The 27,928-nt window shown below is 43.2% G+C and overlaps 1 protein-coding gene across 1 annotated transcript in view; it reads left to right on the top strand.

The window, feature by feature from the left end:
* Positions 1 to 19,684, top strand: part of PPP1R16B (protein phosphatase 1 regulatory subunit 16B) — a 155,598-nt gene extending 135,914 nt beyond the window's left edge. The window contains exons 5-11 of the mRNA XM_054981321.1: positions 1,290 to 1,393; positions 6,355 to 6,479; positions 12,146 to 12,271; positions 12,363 to 12,438; positions 13,514 to 13,643; positions 16,376 to 16,544; positions 18,145 to 19,684. Of these exons, the coding sequence (XP_054837296.1) occupies positions 1,290 to 1,393; positions 6,355 to 6,479; positions 12,146 to 12,271; positions 12,363 to 12,438; positions 13,514 to 13,643; positions 16,376 to 16,544; positions 18,145 to 18,666 (1,252 nt within the window). The 3' untranslated portion in view covers positions 18,667 to 19,684. The remainder of the gene's footprint in view (positions 1 to 1,289; positions 1,394 to 6,354; positions 6,480 to 12,145; positions 12,272 to 12,362; positions 12,439 to 13,513; positions 13,644 to 16,375; positions 16,545 to 18,144) is intronic.
* Positions 19,685 to 27,928: the final 8,244 nt, after the last annotated feature.

Raw genomic sequence — 27,928 nt, forward strand, 5'->3', positions numbered from 1 at the left:
TGTCAGTTGTCTCTCTGTACCAGAAGGGGCAATGGAGTTTTTTTTTAGTAGAATACAACACAGCATGCGGTTGTTCCTATCAAAGTAGTATTCTGTAAGAAGCTTTCAGATCAAAGAGCCTGTTAGAATACAGAATCAAAAGGCATCAGTGTCAGAATATGGAGCCCTCAGAGACCTGTGGAAGTAGCAGCCAACACAAAGGATGTCTGATTCTCATTCAGTAAAAGAGAGAGAGAGAGAGAGAGATTGTGTTTTTTACATTCTAATTTCCTGTGTTCACCTGGGAAGGAAAAATGAACATGAATATAAATTCAAGTGGCTGGTTGGTCACCACTTCAAAGGCTGTAAATGTCAAGGCATATCAAGCATAATATGTATTAGAATATTATTTCACATTGAGGCTGTGTGTGGTTCAAAAGGCATTAGGACATTCCTAGATTTTTTTATTACAGGAACAGGGATTTCCTGGTTGAAGCAGAAAGGTGGGTCTGTGAATCTTGGGAGCTCTGGATGAAACTGGAATTGGAATGGGTGCAGATGACTGAGAAAAATTGTGTGATGAGGGACAGTGAAAGTGCGTAGCAGGTGTCCTTGTAATACAGTATGGAATTTGGGGGGGAGGATTTGTATTGGCAGTCAGGTTCTTTTTAGCAGTTGCCTTTTCATATCTCCCCTGTGATGTAGATCACAGGTGCATGATGATTCCTATTCGTGCAGTGAGCTAATGCTACTAATACTTAGCAATTATGTAATACTGTCAATGATTCAAATGGCCCATCTGCAGAGGGTTACTTTCCTGCTGCAGCCCCAAATCCCCTCCTCCACATTGTTCCTAGGAGTCCCCTGTCCTCCAGGAACATCATTTAAGAAGGCTTTTGGGGCTGTGCTGGGAGGAGGTAAGAAATTAACACTCCATGGGCAGAAATCTTTCCATCCATGAAAACACTCCTTTGGGCATCTAGGCTGGAAAAAAGTGTATTGCCTAAGTCCACCTGGAGAACTGGTGGTAGAAATGGGACTTGAACAGGTGATCTCTCAGACTGCTGATCATTCTCTGAACCACTCCATCACATTAGCTTTTGAGTGTGCCAGGAAGTAGAACACTTATCATGGAGACATGGATCCCTGGGGTGAAAGTGAATTTCTAGGCTGTTTTAAGCTGCTTTGCCTCATTCATTTGGTGCCTTCCAATAAGGAGACATTCTGAAACCTTGTTTGGGTCATCATGCATCCCCTTCAATGGGCCTGGAATGTGCATATAACTATCATGCCTGGTTTTGTCCTTACAGTGGGGCAGACCTACTGGCTGTGAATGCAGATGGAAACATGCCATATGACCTCTGCGAAGATGAGCCAACCTTAGATGTTATTGAGACCTGCATGGCATACCAGGGTAAGGCTTGGTATGAAGACATGGTGCTTCAGCTGTAGGTCCATGTCTTCTCTTGCATTTTATTCCCTGTAGTGTGGTACAATTTTATTTGTATTTATTTACTTCAATTATAATCCATCTGTCTCACTGAGACTCAAAGCAGATTACAGAATTAGAAGGCTGTGCAATAAAGATGAGCACAATTAACATGACAAAGAGTGCAGTAAAGCTGGATTACAAGATCGGAAACCAGTGAAATAATAAATAAAACAAAAAATACATCCCAAGAAGGGGAATGCCCTCCTGAACAACTCTGTTTCATACATTTTTCAGAGCAGCAAAAGCACGGAGGCCTTTCTAAAACTACAGTCCTATTCAGTCTAAGCAAATGGGTTATCTGCTTTAATCCATCAGCAGCCCATACAGTAGCAGTGTCCCTGTTTGGGATTTTGAAAACAAAACCTAATCCTGAATTTCATCATTGCATAATATTTTTTTGCATCCTATTTTTAAAACAGAACAAGGCGCAAACAGATGACCTCTGAAAATGTACATATTTTCCAAACTGTAGCCAAGTTCAGGTCTAGCAACCTGTCACATGCAACAGTCAGCGAATATCATTCCTTTTATGAGTTTGGGTGTTGCAAAGACTTCAGAAGTTTATTATTGCTATTATCACCATCATTAACATTAGGAAAATAACAGCGGTAGAGCAGTAACAGCAACAACATCAGCCATACCATCTCGGGTTTATACTCCTGCTCATCCTCCAATGTGATTTATGCCATCACGTGTCAGTACTGCCCCTCCACTCTCTACGTTGGACAAACTGGCCAGTCCCTTTGACAAAGAATTAATGGCCATAAGTCTGACATCAGAAACCAAAACATTGAAAAACCAGTGGGGGGAACATTTTAACCTTCCAAGACATTCAGTTGCTGACCTAAAAGTAGCAGTTATTCTGCAGAGGAGATTAGAGAGACTACTGAATTGCAACTGATAACAAAGCTCAAGACAATGCATCCGCCTCAACTAAATCGAGACATAGGCTTCCTGTCTCATTACCAATGCTGATTTCTCCACACCCACTACCCCTCTGCATACCCCACCCTATCCAATCATGTCTGCTGTTGTCATTCACCTGCTATTATCATTCGGCTTCTGTAATCACTCCAGTCTCCAAGATATAAGACAGATGGACTCACATTCTAGCTGTATCTGAAGAAGTGAGCTGTGGCTCACGGAAGCTTATATCCTACCACAGATTTTGTTAGTCTTATAGGTGCTACTGGACTCTTGCTCTTTTCTACTGCTACAGAAAGCCTAACACAACTACCCATCTTAATCGATCAGTGGTAGAGAAGAGGGATAGAGCAGAGTGAGACTCTTCTCCTATTCCACATTCTGTCTTGGAGAAGGGGAGAACCATGTCTGCTGGCCTGAACCCCTGGAAGGGGGATGGGATAATAATACAATATAAACATCCAAACTACCAAGGCAATATAGATTGATAATCATTGAAACTAGGGGTGTACACCCCCCCAAATTTGGGAAAACCCGAATCCTGAAGCAGCAAACCGCTTTGGGTTCAGGTATTTAAACGGCTTCAGGAAGTTTTGGCCATTGTTTCCAATGGGAAATGCCGTTCCCTGCTATCTAGGAGCCTAGGGGGGCATTTTATTCCCTAATTATCTCAAATTTGTGGGGGATCCTTTCCTAACCCTCCTCTCACAACCCTCCAAGTTTCAGGAAAATTGTACTTCAGGCGGCCATGTTATGGCCCCCTGAAGAAGATGACCCTATCCACCGCAGATCTCCATTATTCCTTATGGGGAAAACTAGGGGGAATTTCTAGATGCCTGGGGGTGGCATTTTGCAAGTAAAATGCACCAAATTAGCAGAGGACCTACTCCTACCTGTCTTCTCAAGACTCCCCAAGTTTCAAAGATATTGGACTACAGCCAGTTTGGTGTAGTGATTAAGAGCGTGAGACTCTAATCTAGAGAGCTGGATTTGATTCCCCACTCCTCCACCTATAGCCAGCTGGGTGACCTTGGGATAGTCAGTCACAGTTCTCAGGAGCTCTCTCAGCCCCACCCACCTCACAGGGTGTTTTGTTGTGGGGATAATAATGACATACTTTGTAAACTGCTCTGAGCAGGCATTAAGTTGTCCTGAAGGGCAGTATATACATCGAATGTTGTTGTTGTTATTATTATTATGCCCCCCCACAAAGACGGTGCCTCTAACTTTTCTTAGTGTGATTCTCTGGTGTGAATGTTGGTCCTCATAGGGAACAAGAGATTGGTGGTGGATAGGAGCGCCTTCTTTGGGGGGGCCATAACAAGTCCCTGAAACTTGGGGGTCATGAGAGGAGGGTTAGGAGAGGGTCTCCAGCAGGTTTGGTGCATTTTGCTTGCAAAATGCCCCCTACCCATTTAGGAACCCCTCCAATTTTCCCCATAGAGGATAATGGAGATAGGCGGTGGATAAGGGCACCTTCTTTGGAGGGCCATAACATGGTCCCCCGAAGTCCAATCTCTCTGAAACTTGGGAGGTCTTGAGAGGATAGGTAGGAGTATGTCCCCTGCAAATTTACTTGCAAAATGCCACCCCCAGCCACCTAGAAAGCCCCACTAGCAGCAGAAGCACTGTTTCCTCTTGGCATTCCTTAGGAACGGCAAAGGAAAGACTGCTTCTGCGCTACCTGAAGCTTAACAAAGCGTTCCAAAGTGCTTCGGTAAGCTTTGCTTCGGCATCCCCGAATTGCTTCAGCAATGTTGAGGCTGATTCGGCAATGCCAAAACATCCTGAATCGAGCCTGATCCGAGTTAAAAACCCAGATCCGGAACCTGAAGTGCACATCCCTAATTCATACTACTGCCAGTAGGGCCCTTCTCTGTCGGCAGTGGCAGTGAAAGGTTGCAAATTGCAGAACTAGGGGGAGGGGTCTTTCACACCACCCCACACTCCGTTTAGGGGACTTCCCTCGCTGGATAAACTGAACTGGACCTTGTTTACTTAGATGAAATTAGAAGTAGTTCTCCTGAGCAGTTGAATTCTTTCTACCATTTCTTCACCAAATGTAAAGGACCCCATAGTGCGAAAGGATAGAGTTGATGTATTTTACCAAGTCCATCCATTGGTATCCCTCCAGCATGATCAAGAAATAGAAGGAAGTAGCTTGCTTATATATGATACCACGGGTTCAATTCAAAAATAGTTTTGCCCCTGAGATACAAGAAGATACCTGTTTTCACTACCTTTGCAGAATCAAGGAGAATATGTAATGTGGGAACGACAACTTTTTAATTTGGTTCACAGGCATAAAACTCAAAACATCACCTAGAGTGGCAGTTTTCTCATACTCGAGAATGGAGCACACCAATTATCAAAAGAAATACAAGTCCGTATTATAATGGTCTGTGCAAGGATGGTGGACGTTCATAGAAAATAACTTATAAGGAGCAGCAGAACTGACTATCCCCTTAAAATGACAAGTGGGCTGGCCCTGATCGATCCCTGGTACCTTGATGACAGTGTGAAGAGAATGAAGAAAAAGAGAAGTGGAGGAGTTTTGTTGGATGAAGAGGAGCCTGTAAATTTATATCCTAGTTGCAGTGACCCTTTAGAGTGAAACTAGATGATATGTTTTTTAAGGAGTCAGGTCTGGATTCCCCCAACCCAACTTGCTTTGCCAACTCACATGCAGCTCCAAAACAGGGTAAATAATACTTCCTAGGTGTTTGGGATTAGGAAAACAGTATAGCGGGCAGACTGAAGCCCCTTCCCTCTCCCCACCAGTTTTGATCTGAATCAGGCCCCTGCAGTGCTTTAAAAATTCATTCTCTGCAGCTGCTGTCTGGCAGCAGGGAAGGGAACCTGGATCTGACTCCTTAAAAGTATCGTCTAGTTTGGTCCCTGGAGTGCACTATCCCAGTGTTGTACCAAATTGCCCAAATGAAACAGCCTTTTGTTGAATAAGATTTGTGATCTATCTGTCCCAGTGTTTTCTGCTTTAACTGATAGAAACTGTCCAAAGTCTGTGACAGAGATCTTTCCCAAATATGCCAAGAGCCTTTTAACTGGCAATTCTGGAAACTCCTCTTGATTCTGTCTGCAAGCAAAGCCTGGTTTCTACTATCGACCGGCGTTCTCTCTTCTTTATTGCAGCAGAGCTAGTTGCTCTGGTGGCAAGTCACGTTGGCTTTCCCCAGGAGTTACTTGAAATACTATAGAAATTTGCAAGCCTAGAGACTTTGGCAAGGCAGAAAAAAAATGTAAATATACCAGGAACAATTATTGCTCTACGATATTAACCCCAAGTCTCTGAAAACCTATAATCTATACACATCCTAAAACTCCATGAATTGTCTTTTGAAAACATAGTTTTAAATGCAGTGGCCTTAATCTAAAGCTCTGCAGAGCTCTAATAGAGCTATGTGCAAATAAGTTCCTCCCCACTTCCTTTAGTATTAGGGTGAGGTCTGCATGTGCTTCCACGTTGCTGAAGTGAATGGAGAACCCTGCTTATTGCAGAAGTATCAGCGTCCCTTCAATCCTTCATGCATACTGGAGCTCCAGGTTCAGACTTTTAACAGCTGCTATCTGGCAGTCACTGATATCCAACCACTTCCATTCCAACCCAGTTAATTTTTTCAAAAAAAGAAAGAAAACTACTTGGGGGAGGACAGGTTTGAAGCAGAGAGACTGCAAAGGAGGAGATGTTTAACCCTTTTCCGGCCTGCCATTTTTGTACTTCAGATTGTTCTTCAAGTAGCCTTCCTACCAGGGTGGATTTTCTTAACAAAGACAGCACCACGGGCTCTTACACCTTTTGCCCATAGTACATCAGTAACTTGTAAGACTTATGTCCAGTCAAATATTCTATGAAACAGCTGTGGCAGAGTGATGTTTCTCTTGTTTCTTTTGGAGGATGTTTTCTTCTCAATGGATTTGATGTCTGTTCTCGTTCACTGTAGGAATCACCCAGGAGAAGATCAATGAGATGCGGGCTGCCCCCGAGCAGGCAATGGTTGGCGATATCACAGAGTTGATAGCAACGGGGCAGGATCTGAACACATCTGATGAACAAGGTGCTACACTGGTGAGAAAGATTCCTGTGGAATTTCTACAGCTCACATCATTGGAATGCAACTCGACCTGCAAATTTTCCAGGATTTCCCACCCACCCCCCATGACATGAAATAGGCAACAGCTCTTTAAGAGAGCTGAATGTTTCCCAGGTGCACTTACATTTCTTTTGTCCCACTGTGCACTTTGATATTGTTTTTGAAACAGCACAAAAATCTACCAAATGATTTCCCATGGGTGAAAAATAGAATGAACGTACATACCACTAGCAATAGTCTTTCTTTCAAAGTAGGGATGTACACTAGAACATTTCTTCAGAGCATTTCTGTTTGCAGGGTGCAGGTTTCTAGCCCCTCTGCTCTGGCTGCAGCACCAAATGTTCTTCCTGGTGACAAAGTACCCCAAGGACTAGCATTTTAGGCTGCGGTGGGAGCAGGGAGGCAAGAAACCCAAGCTTCACAGAAGGAAATCCTCCGGTCCACAGAAACTTTCACAACATAAGTAAACAGAGGGAGAACTGCTATCAGGTCACATGATTAAAAGAAAAAAATATCCTTTTTAATTGAGACTTACTATTTCGGTGTGTGCCTTCACAATCTGATCTTTATGATCATTAGTCCGCTTTCCCCCTCTGTTTACTAATGGCTGCAGAAGCATATCTCCATAGTCCCCCCCCCCAGTATGAGCCAATTAACTGTTATACCATGACATCAGAAATATTGCCTAATTGTACAAATAGTGCAATGGCATAATAGTGGCAGTTTCCATTTTTTCAAAAAATGGGGCTCATAAGAGGTCAACAAGCAGAACTGCAGGAACTGAAAGTGTAATAACCTGGCCCTATAGAATTAGCAGCTACTGTAGAGACTCACAGTTGCTTGACATGAACTTCAACAGTGACCATCAAGCGTGGAGCTTTCCTCACATCTGAGCATGGGAGTTAAGCAAAATAAGTTCACCTTGCTGTTATGTCCGTGCTGAAGTTCACAGCATATTTATTAAGAACATAAGAACCTGCTGGATTAGATCAGAGGTCCACCTAGTCCAGCATCCTGTATTATACAGGGCCAAACAGAGGCTGAGACCTTTCCCTGCTGCCGCCTCTGAGTGTTGGCATTCAGAGTTTTCCTGCCTCTAGATTGAGGATCCCTCTAGTCACCATAGCTAGTAGCCATTGATGAACTTCTCTTCCATGAATAACTCCCCTTTAAAGTAGTAAAGAGTCCAGCAGCACCTTTAAGACTAGCCAACTTTATTGTAGCATAAGCTTTCAAGAACCACAGCTCTCTTCGTCAGATGCATCTGATGAAGAGAGCTGTGGCTTTCGAAAGCTTATGCTACAATAAAGTTGGTTAGTCTTAAAGGTGCTACTGGACTCTTCACTATTTTGCAACTACAGACTAACATGGCTAAGTCCTCTGGATCCCTTTTAAAGCTCTCTGTGCTTGTGGCCATCACTACCTCCCCTGGGAGTGGATTCCACAATTTAATTACTCATTACGTAAAGAAATACTTCCTTTTGTCTGTCCAGTGCCTGTTGCTCAATCTCTTCATTGGGTGCCCCTGAATTCTAGTGTTATGGAAGTATCGATGAGCAGGTTTTTGTTACTCTTTGGGCATTTGGCTTTTCCCTGGATGATAGTTTCTTGCAACTATTTGCCTCTTCTGGCTCACCTTTTTTACAATTGTTCTGTATGTTTGAGGATCCATTAGGTTTCCGGCTGCAGTAGCCCGATGTGTACAGTTGACAGGTGTGTCATGATGTCTTCATTGTGCTATTCCATTGTACGTGATAAACTTCTCGCAGAACGTAGTGTTTGCTGAAATAATTAAAAAGTGGACGGTTGCATAAGCACAGCAACTTTATAGGATCAGGCTCTAGGGCCCAATCTGTGCCTGGATGCCGGAATCGGACTCCTGCCATATAGCTGCAGACACCATGGATCTTGCTCTGCAGGTTACTCCCTTATTATTTGATTGAGTTGTCACACATGGTTCCTATCCTTTCTTCTAGAAGTCTAGGTTGGCTTTCAGGGGTAATTTTGGCTTTCATGGGATGACTTGGATGGTAAAGGAATAATGTACTTAAAGGACTGCCTTCTCCCATACTATCCAGGCTGCCAGCTAAGGTCCTTTCCCCAAACCCTGTTCTCTGCCTCCACCTGCAGAGAACCTGAAGTGCGTTCTGACCAGAGACAGGTCTTCTTTAGCAGTGGCACCTCACTTTCAGAATGTCTTCCCCCTTGAGTCTCACCTGGTGCCTACCTTACTGTTCTTTAGGCACCAAGCCAAACATTTCTTTTTATCTAGACTTTTAATTGGGAGGTTCCATCTTTTGAAACTACTTTCATGGTCTGTTCCTAGTCTGGAGATTGTTTTATGAATAATTTTTTAGTCTGCTATATATGATTTTATGCTGTTTTAATGTCTTCGGTGTTTTTTTATGGCTCCTTTTTATTCATAATTCTTACATTGCTGTATATATGACTTTATTGTATTGTTTGTACTTCATGAGCAACCTCAAGCAGGTCTCTGAAAGAGGTGGCATATACATTTTTTCTAAATAAATTTACAAAATACAATAATAAAAGCATGATCTATATCTACCCATAGCAAACACTTCAGGGTCCATCTTATAGCTAAAAATATATAACTTGTTCAATGTCTTCAGTTTGTTCTTGGTAAAATAAACTGAAGCTCAGTCCAGTCAAGATTGAGTTTCTCTTGGTCAGTAACAAAGCTGCTCAAGGACTGAGGAATCAGCCTGTACTGGAGGGGGTTGTATTCCTCCTGAAGGAATAGGTTTGTGGCTTGGGGCTGCTGCTCGATCCTGGCTTACAGGTAGAAGCGCAAGTTTCCTCTGTAGGACATAGGGCCTTTTATCAAGTTTGGCTGATATGTTAGCTACAGCTGCTCCTCAAAAAGTGTGATCCATGCTCTGATTAATTCAGGTTAGATTAGTGTAATTAACTCTATGTGGGGCTTTCTTTGAAAACCATCTGGAAACTTAAGATGGTCCAAAATGCAGCAACTGGGGTATTGTCATGGGTTGGATGTGGGGATCGTATCACCCTTGTGTTGAATGATCTGCACTAGCTGGCTGTTCATTTCCGAGCACAATTCAGAGTGCTGGGTCTTACCTTTAAGGTTCTTCCCTGCTTGGGGCTAGGGTACATGAAGGATCACTTTCTCCCATAGTGTCTAGCCCACCACTTAAGATCTACCTCACAAGCCCTGCTGTCTGTTCTTCACTTTCAGAGCTGAGTCGGGTGGCAACCTGAGACAAGGCTTTTTCAATATTGGCACCTCAACTATGGAATACCTTTGGCCTTTGAGGCTCACCTGGCACCTTCACTACTCTCTTTTAGGTGCCAAGCGAAAGCTTTTCTATTTACTCAGGCTTTTAACTAAGGGGTTGGTCATTTAACATCATTTTATAGTGTGCTTTTATTCTGAAAACTGTTAAATGCATTTTAAGCTGCTTAGTGAGTTATGATTTTAAGCTCTGGCTGTGTTTTTAATGCTGGGCTTTATTTAAAAACTTTAATGTTCTTTTTTTTTTAATATTGTAAGCCATCTTGGGCAGGTTCCCTGGAGAAGTGGCTGAATTTTTTTCTAAACAAATAACAAAATGGGTGTGTAAAGAATGTTCAAAGTGAATTACTTCTTCAGTAAGTGAATCTGAAAACATGATCGAGCTCTAGGAAGTTCTGAGCCTGATATGCAGCAATGCTTAAATAGAACTGCACATGATTTATATTCATGTTAAATCAGCAATTAATATGGGGATTTTTAACATTAGTTTTGCTTGTTTCCAGCTGCCAAAATATGTCAAATTATGTTTCCTAAGTATAATTGGTTCTAATTTAACACACATGGGGTTAGATCCAGCAAAGTTTTCTGCTGGGAATAAAGGGATGACCATCAAAAAGGTTATACTGGAATCATGGGAACTGCATGGTTAAAAGTTATGTGGGTAAGAGCTATAATAAGGAAGAGAATCTGGAGAGACTGATTGAAAAAGCTGGCTAATCCAGAGAGCACGCTTTCAGAAGTGAAGAGACTGTAGGCTAGCTGTTTCTTAATCACATGGAGCCCCCTATTGGCTTCATTAATGAAATTTTTCTGCCATGAAATCTATCTATGAGGGTCTCAACAGTAAGATATAGATGGAATGAAAAAAGTCATTGCTGTTACGCCATTGGGAAGCCATATGGATTCATTAGAGGGCACTGTTATTAGGAACATGGAACATATTGTGTGGTTTTGGTTGGTCCATTCTGGGTTCTGGCCCAGAATCAGGTTAATCCAAGATTAGAAAACCATCTGAACAAAAGGTAATCTCCTTGCAAGTCATGCAGGATCACTGCTAGGAAATTAGAGTAAACGGCCACACATGTTGAAGTTGGAACTAATCTTTATGGTGGGTCACAAAAGGAAGTCAAGATGAGGAGGCAGAATTAAAGATGGATCAGATTTCAAGTCGGAGGAGAATGGATGACTCAGCTTTCTAGGCAAGGTTAAAAAAACATGTTGGGCTTAATTTGTGTCTACCTCCTCCCCTTTTTTAAAATTCTGCAGACTCTGTTGGCCATGTCTTCAAATTTTTACTGTATTTTACCAATGGCTCACAAACTTTTTACTGATGGCTTCTGCCTTGCTTGAGATACAAGCGGTCCCATTTTCTGATGTTTTGTGCTGTATGTCATGTCTTCTAGTAGTCTTCCTAAGTCCTAATGAAAGGTCTGTAACACTTCCAACCCTGGTGTGTTAGATTCCTCCTCATTCCCAACTCATGCACACAGCCCGCAAGCAGGCAAGTGAGACGCGGCTTGGCTCAGAAACGGGGGGGGGGGGATCTGTTTTTCCAAGGGAAACTCAATTGCTCCCTTTCTCTTTAGAAGTTTGAGGGACTTTTTCGTTCAGTCACTGCCACCATATCCTGGGTTTTACCACCCCTTTCCAGTTTGAAGCTGGGAGGAGCACAAACAGGTGTGTTTAGTAACATTGGCCATGACAAGGCTCACAGGCTGGAATCTAATCAATCTTTCTATGTCTTAAAAAAGTAAAAACTTTATTCTACTATCAAGATCTCTAGAGAATACAGCCTACAGAAATTACAGGGCACATACTAATAAAGAAAAAGCAAAACAGGGAAAGATTTCTAACCTATCTTGGCAACTACCACACCTGGCATCTGCCCTTCCCCTCCCAGCTAGAAGATGCAGACAAGTGTATGCTTAAAGAGAATGCTTTTTGGCTGTCACTCACATGGACACATTCCCCCACAGACATACACACACAAGCAGACAAGGAAAGACCAGCTCCTTTTCACTTATCTCCCAGCACGTGTATAGAAAGGTCTTGGCCAGTCTGGGTTCTGGATTCTAACTGCATCAGCCCACCAAAACTCTGCAGCCAATAATCAGGCGCTTGCGCATCAGAGGGATTTCTTCTCTTCCCCATAGGATGTGAAAACATACAAGTCTGGGAGAAATGAGGTTTCCCAGTCCAACCCTTCCAACAAACACTGGTCCATCTCCATAAACAGCCAACCTTCTTGAAAGGTCTTGCCCCACTCTTTACCTGTGAATAGATCCAAATTATTGTGATCATTGCAAAGCATTCAGTGTTGTCAGATACCATTTAAAAGCCACTATATTTTCTGTCTTGTCATAGTTACATATAGCTGCAGCCAATGGCTACCTTCATGCAGCAGAGATTCTTCTAGACCATGGAGCAAGGCTGGACCTCCGAGACTGGGATAGCTGGGAGCCCCTCCATGCTGCTGCCTTCTGGGGACATGTATGTGTTTTGTTGCAAGCCACTTGTATAACGCCTTCCTCCTGGGTTTGTGGAAACAGCTGAGAATGTTGGCTTACTTCCTTTATTCTAGATGCAGATGGCTGAGTTGTTGGTGTCCCATGGTGCAAGTTTGAGTGCCCGGACTGCCCTGGATGAGATGCCAATAGGTAAGCTGTCTAATCTTGGACAAATCAATGATACCCTTTTAGACAGCACAAAGAGAGTTCAATATCTCTTGCTTCCTTTTATTCTCTTTCTCGTTTTGAAGTAATTGTTCTCTTACATGTAGAGTGTCAGACTGGGATCTGGGAGACCCAGGTTTAAACCCCCACTCAGTTGCAGAAGCTCATTGGGTAACCTTAGGCCAGCCACAACACTCAGCCTAACCTGGCTCACAGGGCTGCTGTTGTGAGGACAAAATGGAGGAGAGGAAAATGATGTTGAAAGCCAGTTTGGTGTAGTGGTTAAGTGCGGCCGGACTCTAATCTGGAGAACTGGTTTTGACTCCACACTCCTCCCCTTGAAGCCAGCTGGGTGACCTCGGGTCAGGCACAGCTTCTAGGTGCTCTCTCAGCCCCACCCACCTCACAGAGTGCTTGTTGTTGTGGGGATAATAATAACACACTTGTAAACCGTTCTGAGTGGATGTTAAGTTGTCCTGAAGGGCAGTATATAAATCAAATATTATTATTATTAAAGCTGCTGGGTACCCATTAGGGAGACCAATGGGGTATAAATGCCCAAGTAAATAAAATTACTCTTGATGTTGGGGAACTTGTGATCAGATCTCCACCTGCATAATTTACCTTTTAAAAGCAACTACAGAAAAGGATGGGAGCTGGTATGCATTGGAGCTGCAGTGCTGCAGAAGGGTGGGCGGGTTAAAATTTTGCTCTCATTTTGCTTCCCCAGAAGTAGAAAACAGGCTGTAGAAAAAAGACACATCATCCCTCCCCAGTGCTCTTTCTAAAGGTTCAGTTAAATGGACCACCAATCTCCAGCACTGCACATAGCTTGGCCCTTAGCTTCTTATATCCTGGTAGTCTTCAGGATATCTTAACTTCCAGGTCAGTGGCAAGCTGAGTTTTTGTTATCTTACAGGCCTTTTGCATTGATTGTCCACCTAACAGTGTTCAGATAAAACCATGTGACTCTGGCATGGTTGTGCCCTGTTTCTCCCAGGGAAGTGGTTCACTTAGTGAATCGACACACCTCAAAGTTTTGGGGGTTGTATTCTTTTAGACCTCTGTGAAGAAGAGGAGTTTAAGGTTCTGCTTTTGGAACTGAAGCATAAGCATGATGTCATCATGAAATCTCAGATGAGACACAAATCCTCGTTGAGCAGGAGGACGTCCAGCACTGGAAGCAGAGGGTGAGTAGTAAAGTGTTGTCGTATCTGTGGTTTGTACATTTGACAGTCAAGTCCAAGCTTTGTAGCTGGAGTTTTAAGAGAGTTTTCTAAACAGCTGTAGTTCACTAGCTAGGAATGCAGAGAATTCTCTTGGCATCACCACTGCTTAGGAGTAAGCCCTGTGTTAGGGCCTCACCCCATGCTACATTTTGCACTTGTTCTCCATAGGAAATTTTAGTCAGACATCAGCTGTGAGTTCCCCATGTAACTGCGAGTTTCCCAATGAGATCTCAATTCCTCATTTGAACTGAGGCAGGCAAGGAGACTTGGCTTTCTGCCTTCCTCCCTACACCACCTTCTTGATCCAAAAATGGCCAAGGAGGCACTATTTGCCCCCTTTGTGGCTTCGCATTCTGCCTATCAATACACAGGCACCCCACCAAGGGACAAAGAGCACCCTTCTCACCACACAGCATGTTCATTCAAACCAGAAGCCAACATGTTTGAGAATCGAGGTCCCAGAGGGTAACTTTCAACAGACATCTGACTAAAAGTTGCTGTAGAGGGCAAGCATAAAAGTAACATGTAGTTCGGCAAAAGCTAACATGTAGTTTGGCAAAAGCCTATTACAGGAGGTGTAATGGGCAAACATACTCACTTGTAAATTAAAATTTTACCAAAGCAAGTTTTTTACTCCTCTATTAATGTTAGGGTATCTGGTCCAAGGGCTTAGCCTCAAGCTCCAGGAGTTGCAGACTAAAGAACAAGCCCATGTGAAAAGCTATGCGGGATGGTGGGAAAGATGATGTGGCATCAAAAATTCTGCAGGGTGACGTCTCATGGAGTTTGCTTAATCGGCTGTGGGGCTAAAATGCTCTTTAATAACACAGCACCCTTATGGCGCATGACATTTATGAAGCAGCAGAGTTTAAAATATCAAGACCTGCTCCAGGAAGCTTTCAATGCAAATATCAGCAATGTATTGTTGAAGTAGAATAGAGACAGAAAAGGGAGGGGAAAGAAAGATAACAAGGGATAATCATAAATCATCCCTTGTGAACGCCCATCCACTCATAGCTCATCACTGGGCCGTTAATTATGAGGGGTTTGCGTTTATCCAGAGTTCTAAATTGGATCACAAATATGTGACTGTGCATTGTTACACTGCCGCATTGGGAATTGTGGTACTGCTAGTATGGATTCCCTCCAGGAGGAAGCAGTAGCAGCTGAGCAGAGGAAATCTGTGTTATATTTAGACTTTGTGATATCACAAATTACATATATTTAAGCTTTTCTTCATTGGGGAGTGGGTGAGGATTAAAGAGTTGTGCATCTCAGCCAGTTCTCAGTCTTTGCAGGCTGTAAGAAGCAGCACCAAGTTTACTAGTACTAAATGACAGCCATCTAGTGGTCACCTATAGTCATCACAATTGAGGGTTTAATACAAGTCACTTTTTCTGTGTTTGTGCGCTGTCAAGTTGCAGACAACTTATGGAAACCCCGTAGGGTTTTCAAGGCAAGAGATGTTCTGAGGTGGTTTGCCATTGCCTGCCTCTGTGTAACAAGATTGACCTCCCTCAGTGTTCTCCCATCCAAATACTGACAAGGGTCAACACTGTTTTGTTTTCTGAGATGTATCGGGCTGCCTGGGCAGAGTTATTTTAGAAATGTATAATCTGTAAAAACATTACAGCCATTTTTCATGTTTGCCTGCACATAAAACTTTATGCAGACGTTTGCATGAATATGCACATATATTGTGTGTGATACTTGAGTTTCAGGAAACACAAACCATGAAAACCAGTTTCATCCATGCCATTTAAAGTGCTGCTGAGCCTCTCCCCCATGGCTGGCATGCATTTCTAGAAAAGAGAAATGAAGTTTTATTTGCATTTCAAACCAATTTAAAGAGGAAGGTGGGCTTACAGTCACATTCTTCTGTTTTTGTGCTCCTATGTACAGATTCCTTCTACCTGTCTACAACTTTTTCTAGTAAGTCGTGTACACACACACACACACACACACACACACACACACACACACACACACACACACCATTTTACCTCTTCTGTATTGGTGTCTCTGTGACATTATTAACAGGCACATTTTAAAAACTAGAAAATTGTGCCCCTAGAAGAGAGGGAAATGGAGGCTGCAATCCTAAGGGCACTGTTCAGGGAGTAAGCCACAGACTTACTTCTGAGTAGAAGTAAGTAGTTCTGCTTAGGATTGTTCCAAAAATCTTAAGCAAAGGGAAAAAATTAGCATGATTTTAAAAAAATCCATCCCATCCTTCTGGAGTAAGCATTTGCTTTCCAAAACTCTTGTGTTCCCTCATTCACTGGATGGAAACCATAATACATTTGGATATTGGGTTGCCTTCTGGTTTTGAACATTTCAGGGTCTCTACCATCAAGCTTCCATCTTAATGTCTGGAAACATCTTTTTAAATAAAGATTCTGAGGAGTATAACAATAACAGCAAATAAGCCAGATCTGCTTAGTCTCAAATAGGTTCCCAGTCTTCAAAATATCTTTGTTTGAATTGCCCTTCTAAACTTCCTGCTACCATCATGGTAAGTGTAAATCCAGGTGATTACCTTTCTTATTTATTAACAAGATCTGAAATGGGGGGATAATTGTGAAATACGCTGATGTATTCCTTCATGAAGGGAGAGGAGCTGTACAAGAAGAATGGCCGTCCCCTTTCAATAAGACAGTTCCTCTCTTCTGTTTCTGACATCTCTTTGTCAGGAAAGTGGTTCGGAGGGCAAGCCTTTCTGACCGAACAAACCTTTACAGAAAGGAGTATGAGAAGGAAGCCATTGTCTGGCAGCAAATAGAATCTTCTGAAGAGCAGAGAACCTCTGGGTACAACGGTGACCTCAGGGAAGTTTGCTCCAATCAAGAAAACACAGATCCGGTAAGAGAAAAAGTTATCATGACTTCCCCATCCATCGTAATTAAGACATTTCCAATCAGTAATCACAGAATCCCTAAGGAGGCTGTTATACCACACACTCCAAACACCTTTATCCCAAATTCCAGGGTGTGATCAGATATAGCCTAACATGATCAATCTAATATTACAGCTTGTCAGGGCTTGTCGCTGCCGCCGCTGGGCGGGGCGCTGACTGGGCCAGTCCTGACATCAGAGGGGCGCCAGCGATGCTGCAGGACCCTGCTCTGTGGAAGGAGGGGCAGTATACATCACCCAGACTCCCTCTCAGTCCACTCGCTGGCCTGCTCACCCCCTGCGTCCTCCATCATCTCCTCCTCCCAGAACTTGCCTCCACTCTCGCACTGCTCTGCTCTCACTCCACGCCATCACACCCACCACCTCAGAGCTCTTCCTAGCCACCATTTATAGGGTTTCCTTTCTCTGCCCCGCTCTCCTTCCAGGCTCGTTCCCTGTCCTGACTTGGCCCAGCTGTGCCTCCTCTCAGGTGTTTCCCTCCTATCACTAATCCCTTCTAGGCTTCCTTGCCTTGCTGGCAGGGTGGGGTTGAATGCGAGCCATCCCCAGCTGAGGTCTCCTTGGCCTTGCTCACGAGGAGCTGCCCCAGTAGGCCTTTGAGCTGCTGAGCTTGCCTGGCCTTGCTCGTGAGGAGCTGCCCCAGCCGGCTTCTGTGCTGCTGAGCTTCCCTGGCCAGCCTCTGGGCTGCTTTCTCATTGATGCTGGGCGGGGCTACCCATCTCCTCCCCCAGAATGCCTGTGGCAGCTCCCCCTGGAGGGGCTTGGCTCCTAGCAACTCCTGAGCCAGGCTGCTGTCCTCTAGCCAGGGTGTGGCTCTGTGCCAAAGTGGCTGCTTCTCCTCCTTGGCTGGTAAGGGCTCTGTTTGGGCTGCTGCTGGGTCCCTGTTCCCCCTGCCTTGGCCCTTTTCCTCTGGCCTGCTTAGCCCCCTCTCCTCCCCCTGGGGGGTGGGACTAGCTGGTCTCTCCCTGCTCCCTCCAGCCCTCTGAGGCTTTGGCCTTTCGCCCCTTCCCCCTGGAGTGGGCAGGTTCTGGACCTGGTTGCTGGCTGGGGTGGTAGGGCTGCTGCCTCCCGGTTGCCTCCCACTGCTCCCTCCTGGCAAGTCTGGGGCCTGGGACTCAGACCCCGGACACAGCTGTCCCCACTCACAGGCAATTTGGATACATTTTGTTAAAGATGAAAAAGTACTGTATTTACTCAAAAGGAAGACTAGGCTTTCCCAAGGTGGGTTTTTTTTTCTTACACTTGCATACAAATTACAAGTACAGTAACAAAAAAAGTTGTGTATAGCTTTGCAGGGGGAGGGTCATCTTACATTCAGTGTTGTTTTGCTTTCAGGTTATATGATAGATAAGACCTTTCTGTGTAAGTCATTGGCTACTTAAGAGCATTTTTGCAAGGCCACAGTCAAATTAACATAGTGGGGGGGAAGGGGACATGTGAGGCTGATACTGTGGTGCATGAAAAATCAGTAAACCGATACAAAATGTCAATCAGATAATGGATGGGTAGCCATTGCTAAGCATCTTATATACCTTTGCTGTTTCAGAACTCTGCCACAGATACACCCACATTTCTTCCTGAGTTGGCATCCAAAAGCACGCAATGTGACTCAGAAACTCTGCTCCAGAATGGGCTGAGCTTATCCTCTGCCACTTACCAATATTCTATCCCCAATGGAGATGTTTGGAACATGCATTCTGTTGTAGACAACAATACTAGCCAAGCACTGCCCTATGATAGCCCTGGGGTCCCAGATGTTCATCAAATCTGGGGGGGCTACAAAGAAAGGAGCCATCAAACTCTCTCGGAGCTGAAACGGCAGAGGGCTGCAGCCAAGCTTCTCAATCACCCCTTCATCAGTACACACTTTGGCAGCAACGTGGGAGGCACAACAGAAAACGGGGGAGAAGCAAAAGAGCACTTGATCAATTCCAGGACTCCTTCGTATACAGCCAATGGGACCTCAGTTTATTACACAGTGTCGAGTGGTGACCCACCTCTCTTAAAATTTAAAGCTCCCATGGAAGAAATGGAGGAGAAGGTGCATGGGTGCTGCCGGATTTCCTGATCTAAGTTCATTCCTAACTGGAGGAGATATACCAAGTTGGGCAGGGCATGTTGCATCCATTCTTGAGTCTGGGCTGTTACCACTGCTAAATGGGAGAATCTGGACAAGTCATTTGAAGCTCAGCCAGGTTTATTCATCTTTAGTACTTTACTTTGCTTTTGCAGTTCCTTTTTTAAAAAATCAAGCAGCTATAGGTGGCAAAGGGAAGTCCAGGAGGGGAGGCAACTCCTTATTACATGTGCAAGGCTACCAGAGTAAAAGCACTCTAAGCACATTTCATTTCAAATCCCATCTGATTAAGAATCCCTGCTTTCTGACCTTCCTGGGCACTCCTGAAAACTAACCCTTTGGGGACAAACCCTCTCAAAGCATCCTTGGTGCATCATTACCTGAGGTGCATAATCCAAACCCAGCACTTTTTCCTTACGGGCAAACTTAGGTGACTGCTTAAGGACCCAGTTTGCTTGCCCAAATGTGAGGCTTTTGCACACAAAGATAATGCACTTTAATACCACCAGTCTGAACATTTCACTTTTCAGGTGATACCACATTCAAGCCATCATCCCACCACCAAGTTTATGAGCCATCACTTCCTGATGCACTTTTTGTATACAAATGGAGAGCTGCACAGGCCTCTGCAAGTTTTATCCAGTTCCAATTTAAATTTTGTCATATTCCAGCAAGAGGATACCACATTTGGATATTCCCCAGGCTGCTATAGGGGAAGCGTTGTGAGGGAAGGATTATCAATCTAAACATTATTTCTTACCAAACTGACTCTTGTAATATCATTTGGGTTAGCCTATGATACTCTATGTCATTTGGGTTAGCCTGTGATACTATGTCTGTTTAAAATGGCTCTTAAACATTAAAAACTGTGGCCAGTTTGTTTGGCGAAACAATCCCTTATTCTACTGTGATCTTCATATCAGTTTCTGATGTTCTCCAATTTCTTCTTTTCTCAGCCATTTTTTTTTCTGCTTGGCTATTAATGACAATCTGTTGGCCTGGTCGTTGGGTTTGGAAATGCTGGATTTTTTTTAAATTAGAAAAGGCAGAACTGCATGTTATGAATGATACAAGGCTGCCACCAAAAATAGCATCTCTTTGTCAAGTCCCTGTGTGTGATGTCATGGCTTGTGCCTCTTACTGAAATCAGCACCTGCCATACGTAGGGATGCAGGAGTGGGGCAGCCATGATGCCATGACAGTTTGCAAAAACTGCAAACCCCAAAGCAAAAAGCTTCACATAGCAATACACTGATAACATGAGCTGGCAACAACACATCTCAGAGAATCTGTACAAGAGAGCCTTTCTCACATTACATTTTTAGCAAACATATAATACTGACCTCCACCACTTGGCATGTTATCTATGAAAACTAACATTTAAAGCAGCCACAGGACTTCTAAAAGCCACGTGTGCTGAACACCCAAGGACACAAAATGGGTAGCCACATTACAATATTATCATGTATATGCCACAAGCCTGTATTGTATGCCTACTAAAACTGAACATCTAAAACATTACTGAGTGTGTAGCAAAGTGGTATACGATCAGCACAGTTGTCTCAACAGTGAGTAACTCTTTTCTCATGTAGGTGATATTTAGAGAAAGTACCTCTGAATCAGAGCGTAAGTTTTTGTTCCAAGGACATGGATTCAAGAGCTGAGAAAAGGGTATGGTGCAATACTCAGTTTGTTCTCTGATAAACATCTCTTTGTGTGCAATGGTCTCAGATGAGTTCAGTCAATTCTTGATTTGTTCCAGCAATATAATAAATGCCTCCAGTTTTGAAAAAGATAGCACAGAAAATGTAGAAACAATTAAGGTGGACAGATCTTCTAACAGAATTGTCCTCTTTTGACTAAACTGCTCTGGCATGAGATTTCTTTCACTGAAAGGTCTAGAGATTTGACTGTGTCACGCTGCTCAATTAAATTCCTGTGTTTCTACAGATATAAAACTTAGAAAGTATCACATCACTCTTTCTGGTTTCCTATGCAATCCCTATCTTCCTATGACCTAAACCACATACGATCACATGAAGGCTAAGAATGCTTTTTGTGTGTTCTGTTGAGGCATGGAAATAGGGATCACAGCTGCTGCTCCCAAACTTGCACATGTTCATCTAAAGAGAGTCATACATATTATAAAAGATCTGAGCCAAGTTCTTTCCATGCATCCTCCAATGTGCAGAGAGCCCTAAGGGAAGCTCATGTTGGATGTAACAGTCCTGAGCATGTTTCATGTGAAATAGTTATTGAAATGAGGAATGCTTACTATTAGTTTTTTTCCTCCTCCTAAGTGTTTATGAATATCACATGGCAGAAAGTTAGTGGCTGTCTATACTTTGTATAGCAAACTTCATATTGCATATGCTGAAAATGATTGCTGCATGCAGTGTGAAGTGCCTTTTAGTGGTACATGCTAAAGTTGTAATCCTATGCACACTTAACGGTGCCATACTAAGCCAGTACACTGTCCTAAACCCATTGACTTCAATGGCCTTGGTGCTGGTGGAAGTGCCGTCAAGTCACGGGCAACATATGGCAACCCTGTACTTCCTTGCTGGTCTCTCATGAAAGTACTAACCCTGGACAACTTTGCTTAGCTATTGAAATTGGAGAGATTGGGCTAGCCTAGGCCATCCAAGTCTAGAAGGGTATAAATTCTGCTTAGGATGGCACTGTCAGTCCTACTGAACTAAGTAGGATTTAATCCAGCGTAAACACACATGGGATTGAGCTGTAAATTGCTTAATTACCAGCATCTCATCAATACTTTATTTAGCTTTACTCAACGCTCCCTCTTGAAGTGAAAAGCAGGCTTTCAAAGGAAACAATTATCCTCATGGTTGTTCTTGGGGACAGATGGATTACAATCTCTCTGTGGTATACCCTTCACACAAACAAGGATTTTCCACCCCCACTTTTCTTCCAAGTTACGAGAAATTTTTGCGTCTCCTTGAAAAGCAGAGTTTGGTTTTATCAGGGTATTCTGGGATAAAAGAGGAAAGCATAGCTAAGCTACATATCCAAGCCAGTTTAAAGTTGGTTTCTGTCAACAGTCTTTGTTCCTGCAAAGAATTCTGGGAAATTGCAATTTCCCCAGTTCTAATAGCAGGGCATAGCCCTATGTCAGGTAACCAGTTTGGTTCATAGTACAGACATATCACAGATGTGTGCTGCTTGCCATCTGGGAACAGCTTATGGCTCAGGGATGGAGCATCTGCTTTGCATGCAGAAGGTCCCGGGTTTAATATTTGGCATTTCCCATTAAAAGGATCAGATAATAGGTTAGGTAAAGGACCTCCACTGGATGCCCTGAAGAGTTGTTGCCAGTCAGCATACAAAGTACTGACCCTGATAAACCAATGGTCCAACTCAGCAGAAAGCAGCTTCATGTATTCATGCTGGTGAAATTCCTACAGGTTCTCTATATTTTGTATATCAGTGTTATAAGATAACGTGTCTCACTAATCAGGTGGTAAGAAAAAAATAGACTGGGGATAAACATTTGTGGGTCCAAGAGCACTGGGTAGTTTTTTAAAGTGTTATATGATGTTGCTTTAATTACTAATTGGAATTTGACACAGCACTTTCATATCCTCCCTGTATATGAACATATATTTATCATGTCCTGTGCTAGGGGAGATTTTCAGTTTCTAAAATGACCAAAGTTTTGCTTCAAGTTGAGTCCTGGCGACTGAAATAGCTCAGCTGTGGCAATTGATGAATAGAATAGTCCTTGCAATTAGTGCATGACTCTTGGCCATCTATGCCAAGCACAGATTCAGCAAACGCCTCAGAATCCTGAAAGATGCAGAAAGACGTCTGTTTATGTAATGTTTATCCTGCCCTTCCTCCAAGGAGCATAGGGTACATGGATCTCCCTTTCCCCTTTTTATTCGTATTCACATATGTATCTTGCATTTTGGGGTCTGCTTATACCTCCTACTTTAAATGTGACTGCTAACTTCACTAGTGTCCTCGTCGTTCTCCATGCATTTTCTATAGTACTTCTTTTTTTCTTGCATATGAGAGGGAGACTGACATATTCAAGAATTTCCTACATGGAGGTAACCGTCACATAGCCAAAATGAGTCTGTGTTGCGTTGCTGGAAGGGTCAACAGCACAAGCAGTTCATTTCACTGCAGCTACATTGAGCTGCTTCTTATCAGATGGCCCAGAGTGTCACTCCAAAGAATCTTCATACCACACGTTAAACAATGTAGAAGCACATGCAAATCCCAAATCAAAGATAAGAATTTCAAATCAAGCTTTTGCCAACTCCTATGGGAAGCATAACCTAGTAACCATTACATTGGTATAATTCTATAAGGACACGAGATTGACTGTAGGCCAAAACTGATGTGAGCTTCACAAACCTAATCACACAAATGACTGAGAACAGTCCTGAAGGAAGCTTCATCTACTGGTGTATGAAAGTGGCTGTGAAGGTGGTTAGTTTTCACAGAATTATTTATTTCTTAGTTTTTACCCTGCCTTTCCTACAAGGAAGTTGGGGGCATATACATGGTTCTCCCTAGATTTCACCTCAGAACAACCCTGTGAGATAAGCTAGACAGAAGGGAACTGGCCCAAGGTCAACCAGTGATTTTCTCGGTGAGCGGGGATTTGAACTGTGTCCCTCCAGGTCTTCGTCCAGCACTCGAAGCACTATACTACACTGGCTTGCCTGCAAACATTTATCATAGAACCTTGATAGATGAGACTTAAGAGCTGATTATATAACAAGAAACAGCTTTTAATTTTGTACATGGGTTCATGTATTGGGATACTAGATTCTACATTTTATCCATATTGCTGAGTTCAGGGTCCATGCCACAGAAAGCCGGAGAAATTGTAAGCTATTACTTGAGAAGTAGCAAAAGGAAGAGTTCCAATGAATGGTACCAAACAGGGCTTTTTTTCTGGGAAAAGAGGTGGTGGAACTCAGTGGGTTGCCAGCACGGGGCGGAGGGGGGCAACTCCTGGCAGGAGGTGGTGCCCCTGGTACCATATGCGCATGCGCAAAGTGCGCGCACACTCTGTGGACTGCGCAATGACATCACTTTGGGTCAGCTGGAACAAGGGGAGAGTTTATTAAAGTTTAAATTGCCCTCAGCGAAAATGGTCACATGGCTGGTGGCCCTGCCTCCTGATCTCCAGACAGAGGGGAGTTTAGGTCACCTTCTGTGGCCATGTGACCATTTTCAAGAGGTGCTGGAACTCCGTTCCACCACGTTCCAGCTGAAAAAAAGCCCTGGCACCAAGTATTCCTAACAGGCAAGGGAAATATTATGACTTGTGTGGTCCAGCTTTAGCTTTAGATACGGATTCCTACCCACAGCAAAAGACTCATCCAGTCATTTCAGTTGGCCTCTCCATAATGCATCCCTTTCATGTTGCCTAAGGATCACTCTTGTTCCATTGTGGTGTGTCTGAAGATAGTCTTTTTTAAAGCTTTCGGTAGATAGTCGCATTTCAGTTCTCCCAGGTAACTTCAGGCTTGTACTTAGCACTGCTTTGCTTGGTGTTTGCAAAAATTATGACCCTGAAACCTACCAACCGCTTTTGGTCTTACCCGCTCTTAAAAAGACAAAAAATTAAATCCCAACGAGTTATTGTGTTGCAATACTATCATCTTCAAGGTCTTGTAGCTAGGCATCTAACAATTCCATGAGCCCGCTCTTGGGAGGGGAAAAATCAACCCAGATAAATTATATATATATACAGTTGTCCTTGCTATGAACCACGATTTGGTTTGGCTGAATGTGGCCCAATATGTTATGTAGAGTTCTGCTAGATTTTTCTGGATAGTTTTTCCTGAAAAAAATCTGCAGAAAAACTATTTTGGCCAATCTTTTAGCAATCCCCCCAGCTTTATTTCCATAGTTAGAACTGTGAGCAAAAGCAGAGTGATTATCTATAACTTACCTGGGATGAGATCAGTCACAACGATAACACTTTTTTTGATAGCAATCCAATTAATCTGAATTATTCTGATATAAATCGGATTGCAACTCAGCCCATTCTTTTTACTGCTGGGGATGTAACGGGTCTTCACTTATACTAAATGTATCCACCGAAAGATTTCAGCTGTTCAAGAGATATGGCCGTTGAGTTAATGCGATATGGTATCACTGATACCTTAGCGTTTAACTTTTTTTGTCTTGTCTGGAAAAGAGGACGTATACTGACCACAGTAAGGTCTATAAAATGTACAGTGAAACTACTGCACAGTCAGAAAATTTGGTCAGCCATTTGCAATAACTCGATTCCATGGACCTATAGAGATGATACGTATATATTTAAAAAATTCTGTATTTTACAAAAACTACATACCTGTATATTATATTAGCAGCATTGTGTATAAAATGTCATTTTTGGCATACAGAATCTAATATATTAAAGTTTTAAAAGAAGGATTATTTGATATTTTATGGAATTGACTTCATATTGCTATAATATATGTATGAGAAAGATGGTGGTTTCTTAACCCGTTGAAACAATATCTCAAACTGTCTGAGAGTCTGATGCCAAAAGTATGTGGCAGTATTAGTTTCTGTCTTCGGTGTAACAATTTTTAATTTAAGCTATTAAATTTCTTAACAAGATAGTAGCTGGATGCTGAGTCTTCATGGTTAAAAAGCAAGTAAGGATCAGCACATTTTTAGATGAGCCATAGGATAGACTCCTTGCGCTTTATATTTGTTTACTTCATTTATACCCCACCTTTCTCTCCAATAGGAACCCTATCTTCCATTTTATCCTCACAGCTCTCTGTGTGGTAGGTTAGAGGCAGTGTATCTGCCTGGTCTGAGGTCACACAGTGAGCTTCCATGGCAAAGTGGGAATCTGAACCTTGGTCTCCCAGATCTTGGTCCAACACTAACCACTACACCACACTCGCTCACACACGGGTGTTGCATACACGCAGATTCCTTTTATTACCAAATACCTTCTGATATAAAGATTAAGGTGTGAAGGGGCTGTGGCTCAATGGCTGGGTATCTGCTTGGCATACAGAATAATAATAATAGTAATAATAACAACCACCACCTTGTGCTTATATAACACTCTTATGGGCAGATCAGTGCCACTCCCAGAGTGGTTAACACGTCAGTGTTGTTATTATCCCCACAACAATCACCCTGTGAGGTGGGTGAGGCTGAGAGAGCTCTGAGAGTGCTGTGACTGGCCCAAGGTCACCCAGTTGGCTTTAAGCAGAGGCGTGGGGAATCAAACCCAGTTCTCCAGATTAGAGTCCTGCCGCTCTTAACCATTATACCAAACTGGCTCTCAAGGTCCCAAGATTTATCCCCAGCATTCCTAGCCAAAAGGATAAGGTGGTAGGTAATGTGAAATACGTTTCCTGAGGCCTTGGAAAGCTGCTGCCTATCTGACTAGACAATATGGACCTTGATGGACCAACAGTGATTCAGTACAAGGCAGCTTCCTGTGTTCATAGATTCAGCAGGCCATATGGGGAACTCTGTAGATGGTGCATGTGTCAGAGACAGCCCATTGAAACTGTACTGTGCTCTACCTTAAAGTTGGTCCAGAAAGTTGGGAAATCTTCAAGAGCATCACCTTAACCCAACTAAAGGATTTGTAACAGGTGGGGTAAGGAGGGCAAAATAAATGGTCCAATTTGCACATGGAAATGCATGTGCACAAATATAGGTCTATTTCAATCAGTCCCAAAATGACCCAGGGATTTGAGCACCTTCCCTATAAAGAAAGGCTAAAAAGTTTGCAACTTTTCAATTTTGAAAGACAGACTATTAAAGAAGAGGCACAATACAGGTTTATTAAATTATGTCTGCTATGGAGAAAGCGAATATAGAGAACTTTTTGTCCCTCTCTCAAAGTACTACAAGTGTACCTGATGAAGTCTGTTAGGGCAGCAAAAGAAAATGAATAATTAACTTGTGGAACTCACTGACACATGATATGATGGCAGAGCTTTAAAAGGAGTTTAACCAAATCCAGCAGCTATTTAGCTGCACTTGCAGCTGAATACCAGGTCCTCAGACGCAACAACACAGGGAGGATTTGAGCTTCATGGCTTACTTGCAAGCCTGCCAGAGCATCTGTGAGGAGCAGGATGCTGGAACAGATGGACCACTGGCCTGATCCAGCAGGGCTGCTCTTGTGTTTACTTATTTTACTTTCACTCTAGAATTTAGGCCTTCTGTCCAATTTGGGGAATATGGCAAAGTCTTCAATTCCACTTGTTCTACATATGCTGCCAACAACTACTTTTTGTGAGTATTTCCTTCACGTTGCAAAATAGCTCCTGAAGTTTCCCCCAGCCCTGAGGATGCTGTACTTTATCACAGATGGAAGAATGCCTACAACAGTTAAATTTGCAGAGGACCAAAACAGACACTTTCCATCATTGCTAGCAGCTTGTGACTGTTCTCTGAAGACGCCCAGGCAATCAAATCGCTGCACTGTGTTTATACCTGCAGATATAACATGGAACTGCAGTTTCAAATCAAAAGACATTGTGCATTGCCAAGGAATGTGGCGAGTGGACGCCACACTCTTGCCCTGTTATCCTTTTAAGGCAAGAGGAAGACAGGAGGGCTGCGCATAACCGACACAGTGGAAAACTGCCTTTGAGAAGAGGGGTGCAATTCGCATAGCTTGCTTTGCCTTTCAACAGAGAACCAGATACTGGAATAGCAGAGCAGCACTGGATCACTGGTAACTGCTGCAGCATTGAGATGCAGCTGGGGAGGGAATACAGGGAAGACGCATGGCCTACAACCTGTTGCATGATTATTTGCAAGGCTGTTTGTTGTAGTCGTGAGAAAGCTGAGGAGTGAGTTACTTCCAGGGGTACACATGACACACCCTGTGAAAGAAGGGCTGAAATATTTAAGCTGCAAAGTAACTTGTTTATTACTCAGCAAGCATGCTTTCATAACTAGGTGGCAAAACACATACGTTACTTACCAGATCACATTTCCAACTCTGGGAAGGGTAGAATCTTCAGAATTTCCACAAAACTGTGTGTGTAAGTGGCCATCTCAAGCCACAGTTGAGAGCTTGATAAAATCTGGAATGGGCTAAAGATTATCCCACTGTGAATTAACACGGCAGACAGGGAGGGGGGTGCTTTAGTATTGCCCTGCAAGATTTAATTTCTGAAATGGCTACAGCAGGGTTGGAGTGACCTGAATCCAAATCCATATTTAGGGGTGAAGTTCATAATGTGACCTTGGGCCAGTTAGAACCTAAGGG

This window comes from Eublepharis macularius, chromosome 5 (assembly GCF_028583425.1).
Source record: "Eublepharis macularius isolate TG4126 chromosome 5, MPM_Emac_v1.0, whole genome shotgun sequence".
Lineage (NCBI taxonomy): Eukaryota > Metazoa > Chordata > Lepidosauria > Squamata > Eublepharidae > Eublepharis > Eublepharis macularius.